The 23,102-nt window shown below is 44.1% G+C and overlaps 1 protein-coding gene across 5 annotated transcripts in view; it reads left to right on the forward strand.

The window, feature by feature from the left end:
* The window catches only part of ADAMTS17 (ADAM metallopeptidase with thrombospondin type 1 motif 17), a 350,286-nt gene that overhangs the window by 249,878 nt on the left and 77,306 nt on the right, over positions 1 to 23,102 (forward strand). For all 5 annotated transcript variants that reach the window (XM_081230164.1, XM_081230165.1, XM_081230166.1 and 2 more), the window contains 2 exons: positions 5,102 to 5,222; positions 20,801 to 20,881. In XM_081230164.1, coding sequence (XP_081086290.1) covers positions 5,102 to 5,222; positions 20,801 to 20,881 — 202 coding nt within the window. The remainder of the gene's footprint in view (positions 1 to 5,101; positions 5,223 to 20,800; positions 20,882 to 23,102) is intronic.

The raw sequence follows: 23,102 nt of genomic DNA on the forward strand, positions 1-23,102 counted from the left end.
GGGGGAAAAAAGAATCCCAGCCCCTTCCAAGAATATCGTATGTTGCTGGCACTACTGTGTAGCAAAGGGAGAAAATGCCACTGCTGGCAGATTAGTTTGGCTCTTGCCCCTTGGTTCTCAGATTTGCCGCTGTTCAGACACAGACCTCCCTGTGTGCTCTCCCTTTAAACTCATCTTGGCATCTAATATCAGGCAGAGAGCAGAGCACACAAAACTGTCCCAGCTCCTGGGTGTCCCAGAGAATTAATTTACAGGGTGACCCTGCAAGCATCCCTGTTTGCACCTTACCTAAGAAGCCCACTGGGACAGACCATGACCCACTGCAGGTGGGGCTGCTTAACATCACAGGAGAGCCCACCTGCACTTGGGCCTTTGCACACAGCTCTCGTGCATCACCCCCAAGAGGGATAGAGGGAAGATGCAGTCCTACCTATCAATACCTTCTCCTTCCCCTTTGCCTTTTTTGGAGGGGCAGGGATTCTGTGGCAGAAGAGGGATAGAGGACAATTACCTGTTGAGCCCTGCTCTGCTCAAACGGAGAGAGGGGAGGGGGCTTGTCCCCCAGCCCCTTAGAAGGAAGATGGCCTGTGAACAGTCTCCATCCGTCCTGACAGGGCCAACCTCTCACCAGGGCCTGAGTGGTGAGCCTGGGTTTCTTGAACAAGAGGAGAGGTAATTTTTACAACAACTCTCTGAGATTGAGGTTAATATTCTCATTTTTAGAGTGGGGAAACTGAGGCTCATGTCCAAATCTATAACGATCCTCAGGACACACATGGTGAACCTCAACTTTGAGCGCAACATTGACGGAAGAGAAGCTGACTGCCCACCTGCCGGGTAGCTTAGCCCTACTCCAGAAGCCAGTTAGCTACAATCTTAAGTCATGTCTGAGGATACTTTTGTTCTGAGAGGTGAAATTTTAACAAAAGAAACTAGTTTTTAAAATCAAAACAAAATGCTGGGTAAGGAAAGAGGAGAAAATTGCAGAGAAGTTTCCCCTTGTATCCAGCCTTTGACAGTTTAACACATAAGATGATGTGAATCCTGCAAGCAAGGCTTTTGAAGGCTTCAGGTTGGGATCTCTGTTTCCTGGGTGGAGGAGACCTGTGAGTAGGAAGTTCTGAACAGCCCTTAAACCAGCGTTCAGGTGATCTGTAAGGCCCTCATTTGAAGGCATTTTGGGTTTTATAACTAGACGTTCTGTCATGATGGAGCTTCCCATAGATTGTTTACTTGACCTGACCACCATTGTAAGGGCCCCAGTTCCTGGGAGCAGAGGGGAGTCAGCACTGTCCTCCACATCCCTCCAGGATACCTCAGCCCAGAACTGCTTTGACTCGGGGGTGACAGAGCTCCCAGTGGGAGCTCCATGCATGGGGCCTTTCCAGAGGGAGAAAGGACACTTCTTCAGGACATAGGGCTGGAGTCTCACAGCCGTGGCCATCTCCAGGAAGGTTTCTCTCTCTGAGTTCCAAACCTAGCCCACTGATCCCCCAGTAAGCCCTAGGCCTGCAGCATCACCTGGGAATTCAGCGGAAACACAAATCCTTGGGCCCCACCCAGCAATGTGTGACCTACCCAGGCCTTCAGGTGATTGCAGTGTGCTGGAGCTTAATAAGTGCCACCCCACGTGACCTGTGTTCCTGGGCCCAGGAGATTATCTGTCTGCCCTAGAAATTCACCACAGATGATCAAACTATTATTCCCTTTAGCAAGTGCAGAGCAAGAATTGTGTGAAAGGGCGTACCATTTTGATAGACGAATTTTAGCCCTCAAGACCTATCACCCCAATGGAAAAATAAGCAGGTGGCTCATGTTTCGGAAAGGATCATGCAGCACCTCCTGAGAGAAATAGATGACAGTGGGCCCCTGGACTTACCTGTGAATAACCTGGACTCTAGGAAAAGAGGCCAGGGCTAGCTTCTTGCAGGCCAAGTGTGCCCAAGTGTCACAAGGCAGCAGCGCACTCCGGCAGTCCCGCAGGTATCAAGGCCTTGCTGGGCTCCTAACCGATGGTGACTTCATCCCCGAAAAAAAGGAAATCAATTCCACACCTTGCATGTACTTAAACTTTAGATCCCGTGAGGTCTATCTCAGTGCGAGTTGGGGCCTTGCTACTGAGCAAGCGTGTACATGTTCTTTGTATTAGGTTTTAGGAGCGATGGTGAGAATCACAGTGAGGGGAGACAATTGCCCCCCTGACCTGCCTCTGCTTGTCTGGAGCAACATCCCGAGGACACCTAATGCTGGTCTGGCTGTGCAGGGGCTTTATAAGCACTCACTTAAGCTACTACCCTTCCTTACTATCACTTTTCTCTTTCCCACCAAGATCCTTCTTTCAGGGGACTCTTTGTGGAGGGAAAGCGGTTTGCTCATCTAGGAAAGTGCATGCTCTCCTGCTAAGGGCCCTTCCTCCCAGTGAGCCCCTTGTCGCACTGCTCCCTGAAGCACCTCCCACTCCTGTCCTTCCTGCATTCAGGTGAATTCTTGGTCTGGCAGATTTCAAATGCAAACTGTGCCTCCTAGCCATGATCTCATAGCCAGACAACAGGTAGCCTTTTGAAATTCTAGCATGGATTCTCCCCTCACATTTCCTTTCCCCAAAGGTACTGTTTCTGGTGTTCTTTTAGCTTCTCTATTCTGAATGTTTCCAAACTCTCACAAAGCCAGCATACTTTGGGGAGAGGCCTTACCTTGTCCAGAAGGCCTTGCCAGGCTGAGGACAGTCAGGGGAGATATCCAGCCAGCCTGGAGCTGGGAGGCAGGAGGTGAGGGACTGTTCCTGGCCCTGCCAGTCACTTGCTGTGTGGCCCCAGATTTTTCAGGTGTCATCGCTGGGCTTGGGGGAAGCTGTCTAGAACAAGTGGGTTGTTAACTTAGAGCATCTAGAAAACTTTTATCAGGAAACCCTGACTGAGGTATCGGATGCTACCTGCTCAAGTCAGAGACCCACTATTGCTGGGCAGGAGTGTGATTAAAAAATAATGAAAAGCCAGTGAGAGAGAAGTCTAGAGCTGAGAGCACCTGGGAGATGGGGAAGCCATGTGGGGACAGGTCAGGGTGACACGAAAGCAGCCAAGGTACAGGGGCTGGCTCTATGGGTGTTGGCCCTGTGGCAGCACTAGAAACAGGCTGGGGACTGGGACATTGGGCTCTGGGACACGAGGAGACACGAAGACAGGCAGCACACACGTGGCCACACAGACATGTCCCCAGGGCATTTGCTGAGCATGCTGGCTGAGCAAAATTTCGGACCTTGGCTGCCTTGTATTCTTAGCGCCTGTAATTTTACATTAAGCATCTTCATAGCAGTCAGCCAGCAGTCCAGATCATGAACTTAGCCAGCTCCTGCCACATGATCCAAGTTCAAGGTGCCCTGTGGCAGCCTCCATGTCGCATTGGTGGTCTGCGCTGGCAAGGTGTGACAGTCAATGCCAGTTACCATCGGGTCTCCATGTGTCACTAAATCACCCGTACGTCCACTCTCTCCTTTTGCTCATTGCCTGGCCTCTGGCTGCTAAAGCCCCTGATCTTGCCTTTACCTGTTTTTATACTAACTTTAAACACGTTTGAGCTGCTTTTTTTTTTTTAATGCTGCCCTTTTTCAGTTTTCATAATGGTCATTTTGGGACCACATTTGCTCTGCACTTAGCATATCTTCAAGTCTTCACTGAAATATATTCAGTGATGCTATCAATTTTGTACACACGATAGTAATTTCTCATTAATTCTTTCCCAAAGAAACAAAAGGATCCAAGGGTGAGACTTCAGGACCGTTGACTATGAAGAACACTCACTTGCTCTTCGTGTAGCATTCCGCGGTGCCAGGGTTCTCCAAGTGTGGTCCCGGCCAGCAACAGCAGCATCACCTGGGAACTTCATAGAAATACAGATTCTCAGGCCCACCCAGCCCTGCTGGATCAGAAACTCTAGGGATGGATCCCGCATCAGTGTTTTCACAGCCCTCCTGGTGAGGCGGATGCACGTTTATGTTGAAGAAGCACTGCCTTTATGAAGCAGAGGGTTCAGTTGGTGAGCCATGGGGCCAAGCCTTTGCCTCCAGGAGGTCTGCTGTTCAGCCGGCTCTGCCCCGTGCCCTGCCCCGGTTGGAGTGGGGTGTAAGGAGGGAGGAAAGAGCACAATCACCTTGGCCTGGGTTATCTGGCTGTAGAACCCTTCACAGCTTGAGGCACCAGTACCTAGTGCAGGGTACAGGGCAGTGGGGAAGACCCAGTTCTTGTTCTGGAATTCTTCACTTTAGGGGAGAAATGTGGAGAGGCATTTTAGCAATTTAGCTAGCAAATAATTAAACACACCAGTGTTTACCATAACATAAACTTAGGTATGTTATTTTGCAGACCACAAAAGCCTCGTGCATTTTTTTTTTTTTTTTTAAGGAAAAACAGGAGTTCACAACCTTTTCCCACTTTTTATGAACTGATGTGGGCTGTGCTGCCCGGAGCCACCCAGGGTCAGGGCAACCGTCCTCTGCCCTCAGACAGACCTCGTTGAAAAAATCTGAGCAGCAGGGTATCTTCTTGGGCTAAATCCCCCTAACTGAGAACTAGGGTGCTCATTCCCAGCCATCCCTGAGTGAGCTCTGGGCTTCCCGACTTCAGCAGAAAAGTCACTGTGGTCTCTGCTGTGTCTTCTGAGACTGTTGGCTGTTCCAACTGAGATAGAACCAAGGACCCACACAGCTCCGAGGGGATCATGGATTGTGTGAAATTATGGCCACAACAGAAAGTGTGGTAGCTGGCTTCCCTCCCTCCCCTCAGCCCCGCCTCAGGCAGCTCTGTAAGGGGCCGGCTCAGGCCTCAGTGTGAGTTCTGGGCACTTGGGCCTTCGCAGGCCCCTCCTCCATAACAAATACTAAAACCTGTATTTGATGACTCTGTGGGTGTAAAGACAAATGTAATACTAGTTGGATCGTATACTTTTTTCTCTTCTGATTTTAAAATAAATTAAAACATTTGCTTGGGCCTCTGGAGGTATCATGGGCCCCCATGCGCCAGCCTGCTGGGCCTCATGGAGAAGTCAGCCCTGCAGGGTGTGTCTCTGAGTCCTATACCCAGAATAACCCAGCGCTCTGCTTATTTAGAAAATCGGCTGTGATGGAATCATTGGGTCTGCGGCCAAAGAAGACCGGTGTGGGGTCTGCAGCGGGGACGGCAAGACCTGCCGCGTGGTGAAGGGTGACTTCAGCCACTCTCGGGGCACAGGTGAGCTCAGGGCCCGAGGAAAGGTGACCTGGGCCACGCCTGGTGGACGGGTGAGTGTGGGCCCCAAGGTGTTGCTGCAGCTACTGGGCCTCCTACAAGTGTGGTATATTTTATTGCCCCAAAGCCAATCTTATTGTATATTGTGTTGCCCAAAAGCCAACGATCACATGCCTTCCCTGCATCGCACATTTAAGGAGTAGTTAATAGTAGATAGGGCACCCAGCACCACAGTCTTAGGATTTCTGAAAGGCAGAGAAGGACATTTTAGCCAGAATGACATCTTTAGGTTCCTAGACGTGAGCAGTCTGCCTGTGGCCCTCCGGGTTCGGCCCCGAGGTCCATTCTCACACAGTAGCTGCCCTGCCCCACCAGCCCCGCCCCTCAGCATGTGCCAGCCCCTCGTCTGTCCAGCACACAGAGGCGGTGATGAAGACACTTTGCCACATCGTTTTTACCTATGGATGGAAGAGGTTTTCTCTGTTTCTGAGTTTTCTGTCAGTAAGAGTAGAATAGCGTTTACACACATCCCTAAAATGTGCGTGAAGCCTCGTGTCCCGGGACGTCTGCGATGCATCCACCGGCTGAGGCTGCAGAGTCACTGCATCTCCCGTGTCCCAGATGCAGACCTCCTCCAACTGTGGGCGTGGAGAGGTCGGCAGGGTTCAGCTGATGGACCTCACAGTCTTCACACTGGAACCATCCTCACAGCTGTGGGCTGCTTCGCCCAGAGGTGGGAGAGCATTTCTGATTTCCCGTCCTGGTGGCCACCAGCTTATGATGTCCAGGGAAGTACCTGCTTGATACTCAATGAGGGGAGCGTGAGGCGGGCAAGTCATCCGGAGGGTGAGTGTCCCCTCACCCGACGTCACCAAGAGTGACATCAACAAGATAACTTCTTGAGTGGAGCTGAGCTGAAAAGCTTCTGTTCTAATTCCCACAACTGCTTTGAAGAGAAGTGTTTCAGTCCAGTTCCACCCAACAAGGGGATAGAATCACAGTTGTTCCTTCCTGTCCCACAGAGTGGGCCTCTAGGAAAGGCAGAGAGGAGAAGTCTGTGCACATCCCCCTTTTCTCTATTCGGATAGAAGACCTGGTCTGGAGGAAACATTCCTTCTAGATACTTCGTGGAAAGGGCGGCCTATTGCACAGATGCTTTGCAGGATCCCGTGAAAGCAAAACCAGGGGCAAATGCAAATACAAAATGACATTAAAAATTACACTTCAGGCCCAGTAAGGGCTGGTTTGAGGACTTAAGGATAGGTGCCCAGGCTGTGGAACAGGAAGCTTGAGTGAGAACCTGTGCCTGCTGCCCGGCTCCCAAGGAAAGCTAAAGGAGCTGATGTTGGAACAAGTCGGTGTTGGGGAGGTGCCCTCCAAAGCTGCACCATGCAGGACAGTAGCCACAGGCCACTGGCATTGATTCAAATTTTAAATATAATTAGTTAAAATTAAGCAAACTTAAAACTTCAGCCATCAGTCCTGCTAGCCACATTTCAAGTGCCCCGTTGCCACATGTGACTGGGGGTCCCGTGTTGGATGGTGCAGAGAGAGAACTCTTCCTTACAGAAAGTTCTCGTGGACAGCACTGCTCTGAACCTTTGGTAATGTCTGCTCTTTGTTTTGTCTGATGCTACTTTCTCTATATGGACCCTAGCTCCAGTTTGCCATGAGACTGACCTTGCCTGCTGCAACTGTGCAGCAAGGACAGTTATTAAGAATGAGACCTCAGCAGCTGGCAAGTGTTTACTATTGATTTTTTTTAAAAAGTAGCATTAGAACCTTTTATGTAAACTGAATGCTGTGCTGAGCTCCAATAAACTGGACTGACTACAATTGCTCCATTCTGTCGAAGGCAGGTCAAGCACAGCCGTGCCCACTTCTGCCCCCTGGGCAATTCTGTAGAGCATTAAGGAAGGTTCAACCATACACCTTTGTAAACTTCCACTGTATGCCACATAGCAGACAACTTCGAGAGAACCCAGATCAGGGCAAAAGCATTCCCCCAGTGTCTAATCCATTTGTTGCCCTTTGATCTTGGCATGAACACATCCATTCCTCCGATCACAGCAATGTCCTTTTCCTCTGATCTCTCCCTTCTCCATCCCACCCTATTCCTGGCCCCAACCATACACAGAAGGGAGATGGGCGTGAATGTGCAGGCTTCCTCCTGGGGAGATCAGGCCTCTGGGGCTGTGGCAGCCAGTCCCCCATAGAATGGCAGATGCTGGAATCCTCCAGGGGGTAGTGGTCCCCACCCTGACATGCGGCTTAGTGTTCCTTCACAAAAGCCTTAGCAAACCTTCAGAGAAAGATAAGCTCAGTTAGCTTCACCCACCTATAAAAGTTCTGTCCTTCTGAAGAGTTGCCAAATGTCACACCTTCATTTTGAAGTCTAAAGCTGTTTTCTCCAAATCCTTGTGGTTGAAGCTCATGTCAGTGTGGATGCTGTTTATTGAAAATGTCTGTGGAATGCTCGCTCACACATGGATGAATCACTAGCTAACAAATTTCATCAAACACTAACCTGTAACCCAGGTCTGGCATTCTGGAATGCATGTACGAGAGATACTGCTCATGCTCACCCAGGTGGCCATTCACCCAGTAATCATTCATTCAGCACTGCTGTATTTTCAGAGCAAGGTGTTGCGGAAATAAAAGTTAACTGTCACTGAGTTGGTCACAGTCAAGGGAGGTGCTCAGCGGGGATGCTGTGGGGCCCCAAGTTCTGGTGGGGCTCCTCGTCCAGCCCTGTGGGCAGATGACAGTGGTCCCCAAGCCCTAAAGGACAAGTAGGAATTAACTGACAGTGGGGGTGGGGGAAGGACATCTCAGGCTGAAGGAAAAACCCAGCTTAGAAACGGTACAAAGCTCCCGGGTCATGTAACATCTAGGTGACTCCAAGTGCAGCCGGATGGATTCGGAATCCTGTCAGTTTAGATAGGAAGGTAACTTTCATCTCTGCCCAGCTCGAAAGACTGGGAAGAGGAGGAATGCCTTATCACCCTGAGGGTGAATATCAAAGAAAATACCATACCAGAAAGATAAAGAGGAATCAAATGCAGGATTTGTGCCCAATTATATATGTGCCCTGACCCTTGCCTGAACTCTTCTGGGTCCTTAACCCAAGTACTTGAGCTGAGGACCCAGAGCAGACCCACACAGGGACAGTGTCCACGCCCCCAGGGTGTCCTTGGGAGGTCCCAGTGTAGCAACCTGAGTGAGGTGGTTTATTGCCCTCTGGCCTGTTGCCTCCCGACTTTGAACAGATGAGGTCCTGGGCCACTCATCTCTAGGAGGAATCAACTTGAATTGGCTATCATATTACTTTTCTGATGGATGGGCTTCAAAATGCCCAAGCTTTTGGCTGAGATGAAACACCTGGACTTTTTTTAATTTAGTAACTTGAAAGTTCTTGATAGGATGCTTCTGTTTCATTAAGGTGTCATTTTCACATTATTTCATGCTGCTCCTTGACACTAGAAAGGTGACTGGTGTCCATGGACACTCAGTCCAGAACATACCGGGACTGAAGTCCCCACCGAGAACCGGCCATGATGCCCCTTGGGCTCTGAATCCCTTTGCACTTTTTTCTCAAAGAGAACCTTCTCAAACAATCAATTCTTAAAAGGGAGAGTGACGTGATCTATCCCTATTGAATAGGGACAGATCCACCTGTCACACGTTTGTTCAATAATTAGCTTTAGAACCTCTGCCTTGTGCCAAGTTCTGTGCTCCAGTCTCTAGGTATGGGGTGTGGAGGTTCCATGGGGAAATTTACCACCGTGTGATGGTGACACAGGACTCTTCTCTGCACTGACTACAAACTACAGTATCAGTTCCTGCAATGTGCATGTAAACCAATTACAATGTATTTCTTTTTCTCAGTCAAGAATAAACTTTGTACCAAGGTGTCCACGTGTGTGATGGCAAAGGCTGTTCCCAGGTGTTTCTCATGTAAGATGTTTGGCTATTCTGTGCAAAACTAGTGGTGACATGCCTGGTGTGGGGCTTTTACCTCACTTACGTGCCTGAATGTTTACTGGGTAGAGTCAGTGGGAGTGAGTCATGCATGAAGCCACGGATAAACACTGAGGCCATTTATCGCTCATGTGTGATTGATATTTAAGACATTACGAAAAAGAAAAAATAATCGAATAAAACCAATTTTAAGGCTGTGAAAGATAAAGAGTCATGGGGATTAGGGGCCATACAGAAAGAAACACATGTTAGTGTGCCAGGGATACATCTTCATTCTCCTCAGCCCCACCTGGCACTTCGGCAGAAAATGCTAAGATATGCCAGAGAATTTAGCCACAGATGATGCTTTCTTCCATAAGGAAGTTTCCATATTACAGGGTTGGGCTTCCCAAAGGGCAGAGGGCACTTGGTAAGACCCTCCTGGTCTTCGTGCTGGAAATAAAAACCGTGGCCTTGCTTTGACCCACCTGCGCTGACCTCACATTCTGAGAACTGAACCAGAATATTAGTCTAGACTCCTGGGCTTCCCAAATCCTTTTCCACTGGAACCAGAACAACCTTTAGGGATAAACATAAAGACAATAATACTCTCATAAACAACTTTCGTAAAAAGAGAGAACTAGAAACTTATACAAATCCTCCAACAAGCATTTTTAAAGATTATTACCAGAAGAAAAAGAACTTTGATTTTTTTTTTTTGTATGTGTTTGATACAACCTTTTGAAAGTGTCCCAGTCCTCATAGCCAGTATGTTACCTGTGTTCCATCATGGTACCTTACCAGCTCAATGGTTTTCTTCCAAGGAAAGTTATTGCTGCTGAACCTGAAACAAGGGGAAAATATGATCTAAATCTTCTACTTGTGAAATTCAGACAGAAAGTATTTTGCAGGGAAATATAGCCTGATGATAGTAATTTTTCAGAACAGTTGAGCCAGGTTTAAGGTCAACATTACTTTGAAGTTCCTTCTGACTACTTGTCCTTATGGCAAAAATTACGTGTTCTCCTAGAATAATGGCAACAGTATTGAATTTTATCCTTGGCTTCCTCATGACCCCAAATCGTGTCCCTCTAACTGGATTTCTCCTGCTTGATGGCAGAGACTAGAATGGAAAATCATTCCAAAGATAGTCTTGCTATCTTACCTAAAGTATGACTCCATCTTGTGAATTCTTAGAGTAAAGCCCCCCTTTAATTATATTTCATGCCCACTCAACATGGTGATGTCTGGCATCTGCATAGGGGGACATCTGGTATGAGGGATGACAAGGTGCTTTGGGACTTGGTGATAGGGCTCTTTCCCTTGCTGGTCACTCTCCACAACAACCTCAGGGTGGGCTCTGAGCTCTGGGTAGGGTAGGGGCCATCAGAAAGAGGACAGTGAGTGAGAGATGGTTTCTTTGGTTTGAGGACAGAGGCCCCGCATTTCATTTCAGGGATATTCTCTTTCATTACTTCCCTCCATATCTTGAGCAGAGAGGCTCATCTTAGAAAGAAAGGTTAGCAGAGCCCAGGCACAACAATGACCTGACCCATTGTTCAGGGTTCACCTGAGGATGTGCCATACCTGAGTTGTGTGTCTACCCTGAGCTCTTTACTGTTCATCTGCCTCTGCCCCAGAGGGTATATGAGAAAGGAGAGTAAACAGGTGCCTTTTCAGTGTTGCTCCTTGTGCCAAATTTAAGCTTAAAAATAGGCATGGTGAGCGTGCACTGGTTGCAGATGCCCCTTGCTGTGGAATGTGGAAAATTAACTAATTTGGATCCTGGCGAATATGTCTGCTGCCTTAGATTCTGCAGCCTGGTGATGCTAACACCAAGGTTTGTTAGTCACAAAATAGGAAAAGTCCTTGTAATAGCAGTAGCTCTCAGAGAATAATTCAGCTCCCCAAGCAGATCCTGTTCCCAGGTCAGTTTTGTGCTTTAAGTGGAGATTCCTCCAAAAAAGGTTTTAATCACCACTGACTTCGGACAATTTTGTCTTCATTTTTGGTAATTCACAATCCTGTATGCTTGGAATCCAATAATTCTTCAAACTCCCCCAGAAGAAATGGATTTCTCTAAGAGAAATTTATGGTACAAAATCCAGTGCTGTGATTCTCAAAGATGGTTTTTTTTTTTTTTTTTTTGTGGCCACCCTTTTTAAGTAGAGAAGGATTCCTGGAGCAAAAACTATTTTTAATCAAAAAACCTTGCCTCACACTATAAGGACCAGACAGTGGAGGGGCTGTGTGGGCAAGTCAGTGCTGCTGCTTCCTCTAAGTCAGAGGTGGTTGGAAGGGATCCCCTGGAGGACCACACTCCCATCTGGTTCAAGAAGTCATCCTGCCTGGGAATCAGGATGGATCAGGGCACAAGAAGTAAACAACTCGAACCGGACTATGTTGCCACCTGTGAAGTCTTCAAGTAGAACATTTATTTGTAAGTGTCTGAGGCTGGATCTGTAGTAACAATGCCAAAACATTTGCTATCAAGACTAAAGGACCCCGCTAAACTTTCCATCCAGAATGGCTGGTTGAACACAGGTGTTTATCTCCTTGGCTTCTCAAGATCACCTTAAAATGAATGAACAGGAACTTTTTAAAAGATCTAGGGAGAACAAGGACACCTCAAGTGGATGTTCATATGTGTTTGAATCAGAATAAATAGACTTGGTTTTGCTGTAGTAAATAAGCAAACAAACAAAACACAATGTAAATACCCCCCAAATCAGTGGCTTAACACAAAAGTTCATTTCTTGCTCACGCTGCATGTCCAGCATGGGTTGGCAGGAGGCTCTGCATACCGTAACCACTCGTGGACCTGGACTGACAGATTTTATTGTCCACACACTGCCACAGTCACCTTGGCAGGAAAAAGGGAACATGGCAAATCAGGTGCTGGTGCTCTTAAAGCTTCTATGTACACATCACTTTCCCCCACATTTTAAGGGTCAAAGTAAGTTACATGGTCACACAATTTTAAGAGGGCAAGGAAATGCATTCCTACCATGATTCCAGAGAGAGACCTGGAAATATTTGGTGGCCAGCATCATGACACATCACCTATAGCAAACTTTTCTGCATTCCGATACTTCGGTTGCCAACACATAACAACACTCCCTGCCCCCTAACTGAAAGCCAGTCCTGACCATCAGCACACACCGCCCATATACAATAGTCCCCCCTTATCCCTGGGGGATAACTTCCAATATCCCCAGTGGATGACTGAAAGCATAGATAGTACAGAGCCCTATATATACTATGCTTTTTTCCTACAAATACATACCTGTGATAAAGTTTAATTTATAAATTAAGCACAGTAAGAGATTAACAATAACTAATAATAAAATAGGACAATTATAATAATATACTGTAATAAAATTTATGTAAATGTGGTGTTTCTCTCTCTCAGAATATCTTATGGTACAAATTTAATGCCTTTTCCATCTTAACTAAGCACTTATCACGCACCATGGCCGTAACTTGTGCGGTTTGAGGTGCAACAGCAAAACTAGCACAAATTTCCTTTTCCTTCTTTATAATTTTATAAATGGGAGGTTCATTCTTACCATAGATCTTAGCAACCTCAGCATATAACTTCTTTTCCTTTCCTTATTGTCTAGAACTTTCACCTTTTCACTTAAAGAAGCACTTTACAGCTTCTCTCTGGCACATCCGAGTTTCCAGCATCATTCCTCTGGCGCTTTGGGGCTGTTATTAAGTAAAATAAGGGTCACTTGAACACAAGCCCTGTGATACCACAACAGTCAATCTGATAGCTGAGATGGCTACTAAGTGACTAACAGGCAGGATATGGTTGACAAAGGGATGATTCATGTTCTGGGCAGGACGGAGTGGGACCATGTGAGATTTCATCACGTTAGTAAAATGGCATGCAATTTTAAACTTATGAATTGTTTATTTCTGGAATGTTCCATTTAATATTTTTGGACTGTAGTTAACTACAGGTAACTAAATCCACAGAAAGCTAAACCGCAGATAAGGGGGCTACTGTATATAGAGACAACCCGTCTGTAGCATCCTTCTTGAAAGAGTCTGCAACACAAATGGGAAAGACCAAGATAACTGAAAAGATGACCCATGAGAAAATCAAGATAACTCAAATAATAGAAGTTCAAAATCTCTAATAACTATTCTTAGATTTGAGAAGTGAGTTTATGCATAAAACCAATACAGAATGTCATGAGAAGAAGCAATCAGAAAACAAAAAGGAGATCTCAAATATTAAAACTATGACTATCATATTAAAACCTTGTAATAAAAGGCACCATAAACAAATGACAAATGACAGAAAAAAATGTGTGCAACAAGTCTAGTGAGTAAAGAGTTTGAGTCTAAAATGTATTAAATACATATTAATAGATATTAAAATATATTTCCAAGACTCCTGCTTATCAATTAAATCAAAACAAAAAGCCAGTAGAAAAATGGGCAACACTTATGAGCAAGACAGTTAACTGAAGAGTGAATGCAAACGACCAATAAATATGTGCTAAGATGCACGGCCACATTGATAATAAGGGAAAGACAAATTACGTTTATGACGTAACAATTTTTCACGTCTTGAACTAGCAAATATCCAGAGGCTTGATAATATCAAGTATTAAGAAGTCTGTGAATAAATATGTATTCTCCTGTGGTATTGGCTGACTTCTGTATTAGTTAAGCCATTATGGAGGGCGATTTAGATGTACATTTAAGATTTAAATTGCATGTGTGTTTGACCCAGCAATTCTCACAGCTGGCCTGGTATGACATTGTTTATATGCACAAGAAGACATGTGCAGAGCTATTCATTGCAGCATTATTTTTAGTACCTTTGTAGAGATATAATTCACACATCATAAAATTCATCCATTTAAAGTGTGCAATTCAAGGGGATTTAGTACATGCACAGAGTTTTGCAGCCATGACCACAATCATCCCAGAAAGAAACCCCACACCCATTAGCAGTCATTCCCCATCTCCTTCCTACCCCAGCCCTAGGCAACTACTTTCTCTGTCCATCTATTTATCTATTCTGGACACTTCATATAAGTTGCATCGTATAATACGTGGTCCTTTGTGACTGGCTTTTGTAACTTAGCATAGTATTTTCAAGGTTCTTCCTTGAAACATCTATCAATGTTTCATTCCTTCTTTATTTTTTTGCTGAACAATATTCCACTGTATGGTCATCGTATTTTAAAAATACATTCAGTAGTTGATGGACATTTGAGTTGTTTCTACTTTTTTGGTTAGAATGAATAATGCTGACATAAACATTTGTGTATAAGTTTTTGCATGGACATATTTTTTCATTCTTCTTGGGTGTATACATAGGAGTGGAATTGGTAGGTCATATGGTAATTCTATTTTTGAGGAACTACCAAACTCTTCTCCAATATGCCTGCACCATTTTACATTCCTACTAGCAATAAGTGAGGATTCCAAATTCTCCACATCCTCTCCAGCACTTCTTATTGTTTATCATTTTTGTTATAGGCATCCTAGTGGGTGTGAAGTGGTATCACATTATGGTTTTGATTTGTATTTCCCTAATGGCTAATGATGTTGAGCATCTTTTCATGTGCTTCTGGCCATTCATATATCTTCTTTGGAGAAATGTCTATTAAAATCCATTACCCATTTTTAAATCGGATTGTCACTTTATTATTGAGTTGTAAGTTTTCTTTATATACTCTGGACACAGTTCTTTCATCAGAATGATTTGCAAATATCTTCTCCCAGTGTATGAGTTTGCCTTTTCACTTTCTTGATGGTGTCCTTTGAAGCACAAAGTTTAAAATTTTGATATGATCCACTTTATTTTTTTTCCTTCTGTTGCTTGTGCTTTTGCTATCTAAGAAACCATTGCCTAATCCAAGGTTACAGAGATTTACTCCTATGTTTTCTTCTAAGAGTTTTATAGTTTTGCTCTTAGATTTAGGACCATGATCTATTTTAGATTAGGTTTTTTTGTATGGTTTGAGGTAAGAGTCCACCTTCATTCCTTTGTATGTGGATATACAGTTATCCCAACACTGTTGAAAAGATTATTCTTTCTCCATTAAATATTCTTGACATCTTTGTTTTAAAAAATCAATAAGGGGCTTATTTCTAGACTCTCAATTATATTTCATTGATAGAAATATCTGTCCTTATGCTAGTACCACATTGTCTTGATGATTGGAGCTGGCTAGAAAACTTGAAAGCAAGAATTGTCACTTCTCCAACTTTATTCTTTTTAAATATTGTTTTGGCTGTTCTGGGTCCCTTGCATTTCAATATGAATTTGAGGATCACCTTGTCATTTTCGGCAAAACAAGCTGGAATTTTAGTAAGGATTGTTTTGAATCTGTAAGTCAGTTTTGAAGTATTCCCATCTTAACAATATTAAGTCTTTTGATCCATGAACATGGAATGTCGTTCCATTTGTTTAGATTTTCTTTAATATCTTTCAACAGTGTTTTTGCAGTCTTTGGTGTAGAAATCTTGCACATCTTTTGTTAAATTTATTCCTAAGTGTTTTATTCTTTTTGATGTTATTCAAGTCTAATTGTTTTCTTAATTTTATTTGGAAATGTTTACCCCTAATGTATAGAAATGCAGTTGATCTTTGTATATTGATCTTATATCTTGCAACCTTTCTGAACCTGTTCAAACAGATTTTAGTGGCTTCCCTAGTATTTTTCTATATATAAGATCCTGACATCTGCAGATTGAGATAATTTTACTTCTTCCTTTCCAATTTGGATGCCTTTTAAAAACTTTTTTCTTGCCTAATTGACATAGAGAGAACTTCCAGTACAATGTTGAGTAGAGATAGCAAGAGTGAACATCCTTTCCTTCTTCCTGATCTTAGGGGGAAAGCATTATTTTACCATTAAGTTTGATATTAGCGGTGGGGTTTTTGTAAATGCTCTTTATCAGGCTGAGGAAGTTTCCTTTTATTCATAGTTTGTTGAGTATTTTTATCATGGAAGAGTATTAAATTTTGTCAAATGCTTTCTCTGCATCCACTGAAATGACCAGGTGGGTTTTGTCCTTTTTTGAATAAATTACATTGATTGGTTTTTTTAATAAATTTATTTATTTTTATTTGTTTATTTTTGGCTGCACTGGGTCTCCGTTGCTGTACGTGGGCTTTCTCTAGTTGCGGCGAGCAGGGGCTACTCTTCGTTGTGGTGCGCAGGCTTCTCATTGCGGTGGCTTCTCTTATTGCAGAGCACGGGCTCTAGGCACGCGGGCTTCAGTAGTTGGGGCACGCAGGCTCAGTAGTTGGGGCTCGCGGGCTCTAGAGTGCAGGCTCAGTAGTTGTGGCACACGGGCTTAGTTGCTCCGCGGCATGTGGGATCTTCCGGGACCAGGGCTCGAACCCGTGTCCCCTGCATTGGCAGGCAGATCCTTAACCACTGTGCCACCAGGGAAGCCCTGATTGGTTTTTATATGTTAAACCAACCTTGAATTCCTGGGATAAATTATATTTAATCATGGTGTATAATCTTTTTTTATGTTGTTGGAATAGGTTGCTGGTATTTAATTGAGGGGTTTCGTGTGCCTATTCATACATGATACAGCATGGTTTCCAAAAGTGACAATTTTGAAACAACCTAAATGTTCTAAATGACAATTTTGAAATAACCTAATCAGTAGGGGTGTAGTTACATAAACTACATAGCAATTTAAATGAAAAATAAGGAGAGCTATACATACTCACATGGAGAGCTTTCCAAGACATATCATGCTTTTTAAAAAAAATGTAGTATAATACAATAGTCATAAATGTTATTCCCAACAGTTATATAAAATATAGACAAATAAAAAATATACCATATGATATTTTCATATTTATATTTGTGTAGATATTTGGATAAATAGTAAAATATATGAATGAATATATACCAAACTAATAGTGGCAGTTCCCACAGGGGAGGGGAGTGGGATTAAGGGGACTTGAGATTTACCTGTATTATTAAAATTTTGATAATGGGAAAATACACATGTATATTTCTATAAATTTAAAATACATAAATGTTTACAAACATAAAAATTAACTCACTGATACACACAAACCCATGTCCTAACAAATTTTACTGTAAACTAAGGGAAAGTTCTGTTAGCCCACAACACTGTCCTGTTCTTGCCACACAAACATAGAGGAAGCTGGTAAGATTAGAACCTGTGTCACTTAAAAATTAGTAATAAATTTAGAAAGAAAATTAGTACAGGATCAACACACGTATACTACAAGAGGAAAAGGATAAAAGGGACAAGGAGAACAAATGACTGATGTAAAAAAACCTCACAAGCAAAATGTTACCAAGGAGAAGATGAAAATTTTGACCAAACGTTATTGCCATTAATTCCAAAAACTGATTAAATAATACCCTCAATAAAAGAAGAACTCATTGATAAGATATGAGATCTCAAGGAATAAGCAGCGAAGCAACAAAGGGAGATGAAATGTGACTCAGCTGAGGAAAAGTGTAGAAGAAGAAAATGAGTCCATCACAGAAACCAAGTCTGCATGGAAGCAAAGGAAATCTACACTGCTGAGAACACAATGAGAAGCATGGAGGACAGGACTGAGAAAAATGAGCAGAGCAAAATGGAAACAAAGAATCAGAAGGATAAGAGATTAAATGACCATTATGGGAAAAAAAAGGGGGTCAAACATAAATAATTTGGTATCCCTGAAAAAATACCAAACAAATTGATTAAAATATATATATATATATTTAAGTCTAATAATAATAATATAGCTTTGTGTCCCAGGAAGAAGTTACACAAAACTATGAATAGCCTAACAGTTAATTAGATTTTAGAGTTAAGAATCTTTTGAGTATCTGATCCAAATTTTAGGTAAGCTAATAAAGGGAAAACATCAGATTGGCCTCAGACTTTTCCACACTAGCATTCAATGGAACAGTTCAAATAATAGCCTCAGAGAAAGAAAGTGTGACTCAAGGATCTTACACCAGCCAAACTGGTATTCAAGTATCAGGATAATGAACAGTATTTTTTTTTTTTACTATATTAAAATTCAGAAACTGTAATTTTCTTTGAGCCCATCTCAAAGAGAACAAACTTGAGGCAAGCAGGAATTTATTGGAAAAGCTGGAAAAAAGACACATAGTGAACATTAAATTAATTTTTAGGACTAAAACTAACACAACTGCAGGAATTATCTTAGAGACCAAAAGATAAATGTCATAAACTAATACAATGTAGGAATGATTCAGTAAAAGTTGAAGAGGGGTGTAAGAGAGTGGAGGGCGGTATACTTACGCTGATTTCCTCATCTTTTAATATCCAGAGATTAAAATATTTTACTTACAGCTAAGTCACATAATAGAAATATAAATATAATTAAAGGTTTACAGGAAAACATCAGAAAATGAACTAAAATGTATTGGTGAAGGAAAAATAAGACTGAGATACCGACCCACACACCATGTTAGCCATGACAAGTGTGATTACAGTTAAACTGCTCTGAAGTCTTTGTATTGTTTGGGAGAAAAACAATATGATGATCTCAGTAGATGCAAAAAAGCACTTGATTAACTTCAGTACCTCTTCATAACAAAAGCTCTTAACATACTAGGGTAAAAGAAAACTTCCCTAACCTGATAAATGATACCTATCACATTCTCACTGCTGACGTCATTTTCAGTGGGAAAACTCTGGAGGCATTTCTCCAACATCATGAATAAGACAAGGGTGCCACTATCTCATATGGCATACAACATGGTTTTGTAAGTTCCAACCAGAATGGTGAAAGGAAAAGAAATCCAAAGCATAAAGGTCAGAAAGGAAGAAACAAAACTGTCATACGGGCACATTTCAGTTAGTTACATAGAAACCTAGCCAAAAAAATAACAAATTATTGTAAACGATAAGAGTGTTAGAAAGACAGCCAGCTACAGGATGTGTCTTATCAGATCAATCTACTTTCTACTATATCCTTTTATAACTTTTGAATTTTATACCTTGGGCACACATTGCCTAGCAAAACTCTTTAATTATTTTAAAGTTATCCCTGATCTTTTAAAACCATATATAGTATCCTATTGGCATAAAATGATGTGTGTATGTTTATATGCATTAAGAGATGCTGAAAAGGCTGGTCATCAAAAATATGGGTAATTTTCTTAGTGCAATGTTGTATAGGTTGGTTTTAGTTTTTCCCCTTTTGTGGCTTGAATTATCGTGTACTATATTTATAATGAAAATAAAGCCATTTTTACTATGAGAAAATGAGGAAATAAACTCCTCAAAATAGATATTTCCATAATCTCTACATACCTGGGCCCAGAAATCTCTCATTTTTAAAACTCCCCTGCTGATTTTGATGATCACATTTGGGAACCACAGGGGTAGGATTTATCATCTAATTTGGGATCATCATCTAAATCACTGAAGCAAATGCACATTACCTTTGTCTAAAACCCAAATGTAAGCCAAAACAAAATGATTACCAGCCTGCATTTCAGAATCTCACCATTATGTTGGGCTCATTAATTGACACAGTTGCCCAGTTAACGAGGCATCAGCCAGCCCCTGACCTCCTCCCTGGCAGCCTCAATCATTTCCTCCTGAATCTTCACTAACCACCTGCCGTTCTGGGCACATGTGGGGTCAGAGCATGGGCAGAAGGCCCTGGCCTCTGAGGGACCCCATTATACTTGGAAATACTCAAGGAAATGGACAAAAGTACATACTGCAACGGTTGCAGAAACACCCAAATGGCACTGAAAGCAGGAAATGGTACCCAGTATTGAGGCAGTGGTTTTGTCATAGAGCAAGTAGCCTAGCTTCTGCTGTCATCCCATGGAATCAGGGAAAAGTGCAAAGTACAGCAAAGAGGGAAGGAATCCAATAGATGACACAGCCAGGGGTACTCTACACCCGTGCTCTAGGGAGGTGCTCTTCACAAAGAACTCCAGCCTCTTAGTTTGCTAGGGCTGCTGTAACCAAGTACCACAAACTGGGTGGCATAGACAGGAGACACCTATTGTCTCACAGTTTTGGGGGCTAGTAGTCTGAGATCAAGTTGTCGGCAGGGTTGGCGCCTCGTGAAGGTGAGGAAGAATCTGTCCCGTGCCTCTCTCCTAGCTTCTGGTGGTTTTCTGGCAGTCTCTGGCTTGTAAGATGCATCATCTCAATCTCTGCTTCATGTTTACATGGCGTTCTCCGTGTGTACATGTCTGTGCCCAGATTTCCTCTTTTTATAAGTACACCAGTCATATTGGATTAGGGGCCCACCCTACGCCAGTATTACCTCATCTTAACTAATTACATCTGTAGCAGCCCAATTTCCAAGTAAGGTCACATTCTGAGGTCCTGGGGTTAGGACTTCATCATATGGATTTGGGGGTGGGAGGACACAGTTCAACTCATAACACATGCAAGTGGTGCTCTCTGGAATTTGGGCAGCCAGGAGATTCTGGCCCAAGCACACTTCTTGACTGTCTTGATTTCTCAGAGCTCTGCAAGCCTGCGGGCTCTGAAATCCCCATGGGGGTGCAGCAGTGTGGGTTTTGGTGGGGGGTGCTGTGGGGCCTCTGATGGAGGGTAGAGGTCTGGTCGGCTCACCTGTGTGTTATCTGTCACTACAGGTTATATTGAAGCTGCTATCATTCCAGCTGGAGCTCGAAGGATTCGCGTGGTGGAAGATAAACCTGCCCACAGTTTTCTGGGTAAAACAAAAAATGGTTTGACTCATAGCTTATGTTCTGAGCATTGATTTAGACAATCAGGCTGCTAATTTGGTTCAGCAAAATGCTGAAGGGGTGCTCTCAAGCCATTGGTTTTATACTCATATTTTAGGTGTAATGCTATAAGTAATCAACATGGGCCAAACACTGCTGTCGTATTTGGCTCAAGTGCAGCCATCCCCAAGGTAGATGAGGGGCGAGGGGAAGGGGTGAGTAGGAACCACCAGCTTCGGACAGGAAAGCAGGTGACAGAAGAGTGAGTGAAAGAAGTTGTGAGGAGTTGGGATAGCCTAAGTCCCCCAAAGTAACCCCAGGAGAGCTCAGGTAGCCCTGCCCCCTCCTCCCAACTCTCTTACCTGCCTCCCATCCATCCGTGTCCTGGAGGCCATAATGGCCGCTGCTGTTCCTGCTGCCAGCCTAGGACATTGCTGTCCCTCGGGTTGACGTCCATGTCAGTCTTCATCAGCCCCGTCTGTGGTTTTTCCCACCTCCCCGGCATGGATGCTGGCCCAGTCCCGCCTGGCACTGTTCTCTAAAACTGTCCCAGCTGTTGTTCGACAAATAGAACGATGCTCGTAAATGCTTTCCGAAACGGGGCCTTGTGCTGCTCTCAGCACCTTCTTCAAAGTGATGGCCTTTATACTGAATTCTCAAAGAGTCCCCCTCCTTTCTGCCCATCTAAGGAAATTTGGTCAAGTTTACCAGCATTTGCTTCAGAGCCCCATCACCCAGTGTCACCCCCAAAGGTAGCCTTTCCAACTGGTACACTGGCCCTCCCAGACCTGAAGATGACATTCCTGCTCCCCAGAAACACTGGGCCTCTGTGGGAGTCTGACATCACCTTTGACCCTTATCTTATTCAAAAATCATGATCCCAGTATCTCAGGTGCTGGGGCAATTCCAAGGTCGGCTTACTGGCCCTTCCATAAAGCACCAGTAGGTGCCCTGAAAATAAGTTCCTCAGCTTCCAGTCCTGCCCTCCGAGACTTCCCAGGGCTGTTCCTCCAGCCCAAGGTATCTGGTGAAAATGGGAACATTATTTTTACTTCTACTCTTCTGTGTGATATAAGAATGACAGAGGGATGTCAGAATCTCTTAGATCACTCAACACCTAATTCCTGTAGTAAAAATGACTTTTCACTGGAACCCATCTTAGGGCCAACAAATAACAACTAGTGGTTGGTGCCCGGGGAGCCAGCTCTCATGGTGGTCCCTCTCCACTCCTGAAGCCTGAGGGCCACACATTCCAATAATAACAGTCACATCGACATTGTGACTCCCAGTCATTGAGCCCTGCTCTGCTTTGCAGACCTGACCCCTAACCCCCCAACGTACTTCAGAGAATTGACGTGCCTATTTCACAGAGGAGGAAAATGAGGTTCTAGGAGTTCAGCAGCTTGTCCAAGCTCCTCACTGCAGCTGGGTCTGCTGCAACTCATGGAGCCTCCCAGAATTGCTCTGAGGTGTCAGTCACGGCCAGAGGTCGAGTGGGGATGATTTTTCACTGCAGAACATATGTTAAACCTGCCCATTGCTACTGCTTCGGTGTGTGGATTTCAGAGAAGCAGATGTCCATCCCGAAGAGATTGTTTGAATGTCTCAGGATGAATTCTCAGCTCCCCAGAAGCACTGGACCTCCCTGGGAGGTTGGAGCCAGCCTCTGTCCTCTTCTCTGGAAATCGCAGGGTCTGGTGTGTGCACAAGGGAAATCCAAAGGTGGTCCATGCTTGTTACGTTTCTAAAGTTAGTTCAACAAGCCTTGTTTCCACTCGGGGCTGGGTGCTTTGGAAGTCAACCCTGTGTAACTTTGAATTACTCTCACATTGCGGGAGCAGTTCCTCAAGAATTCACCCCACCTACCTTCAACCCATGCTGCCTGGCTTTCTGCTCAAAACCACCTGGAACAGGAAATGCCTCTGCAGTTTGCATCCATAGCTGAGAGCAGAGCTGGCAGAACTCCGAGTGGAAATAAAAGGAGCTGACTCAACGCCAGGATTAGAAGTAGGTTGAACGTGGGTCAAGTCTTCCAGTGGAATCCAGGAGGGAGAGAGACAGAAAGGAGCCTGGCTTCTTCACAGCGCCATGCAGGGAGTGGGCATGCAGACAGCATCCGACCTCTTGTACCTGCCCCCAGGCAGCTCCAGAGAGGAGCTGAGCCATCCCAGCAGGAATGCCCGCTCCCTGCTCCCTGGAAAGGCTCAGG

Source organism: Mesoplodon bidens, assembly GCF_964165515.1.
Source record: "Mesoplodon bidens genome assembly, chromosome: 3".
In the NCBI taxonomy this organism is placed as follows: domain Eukaryota; kingdom Metazoa; phylum Chordata; class Mammalia; order Artiodactyla; family Ziphiidae; genus Mesoplodon; species Mesoplodon bidens.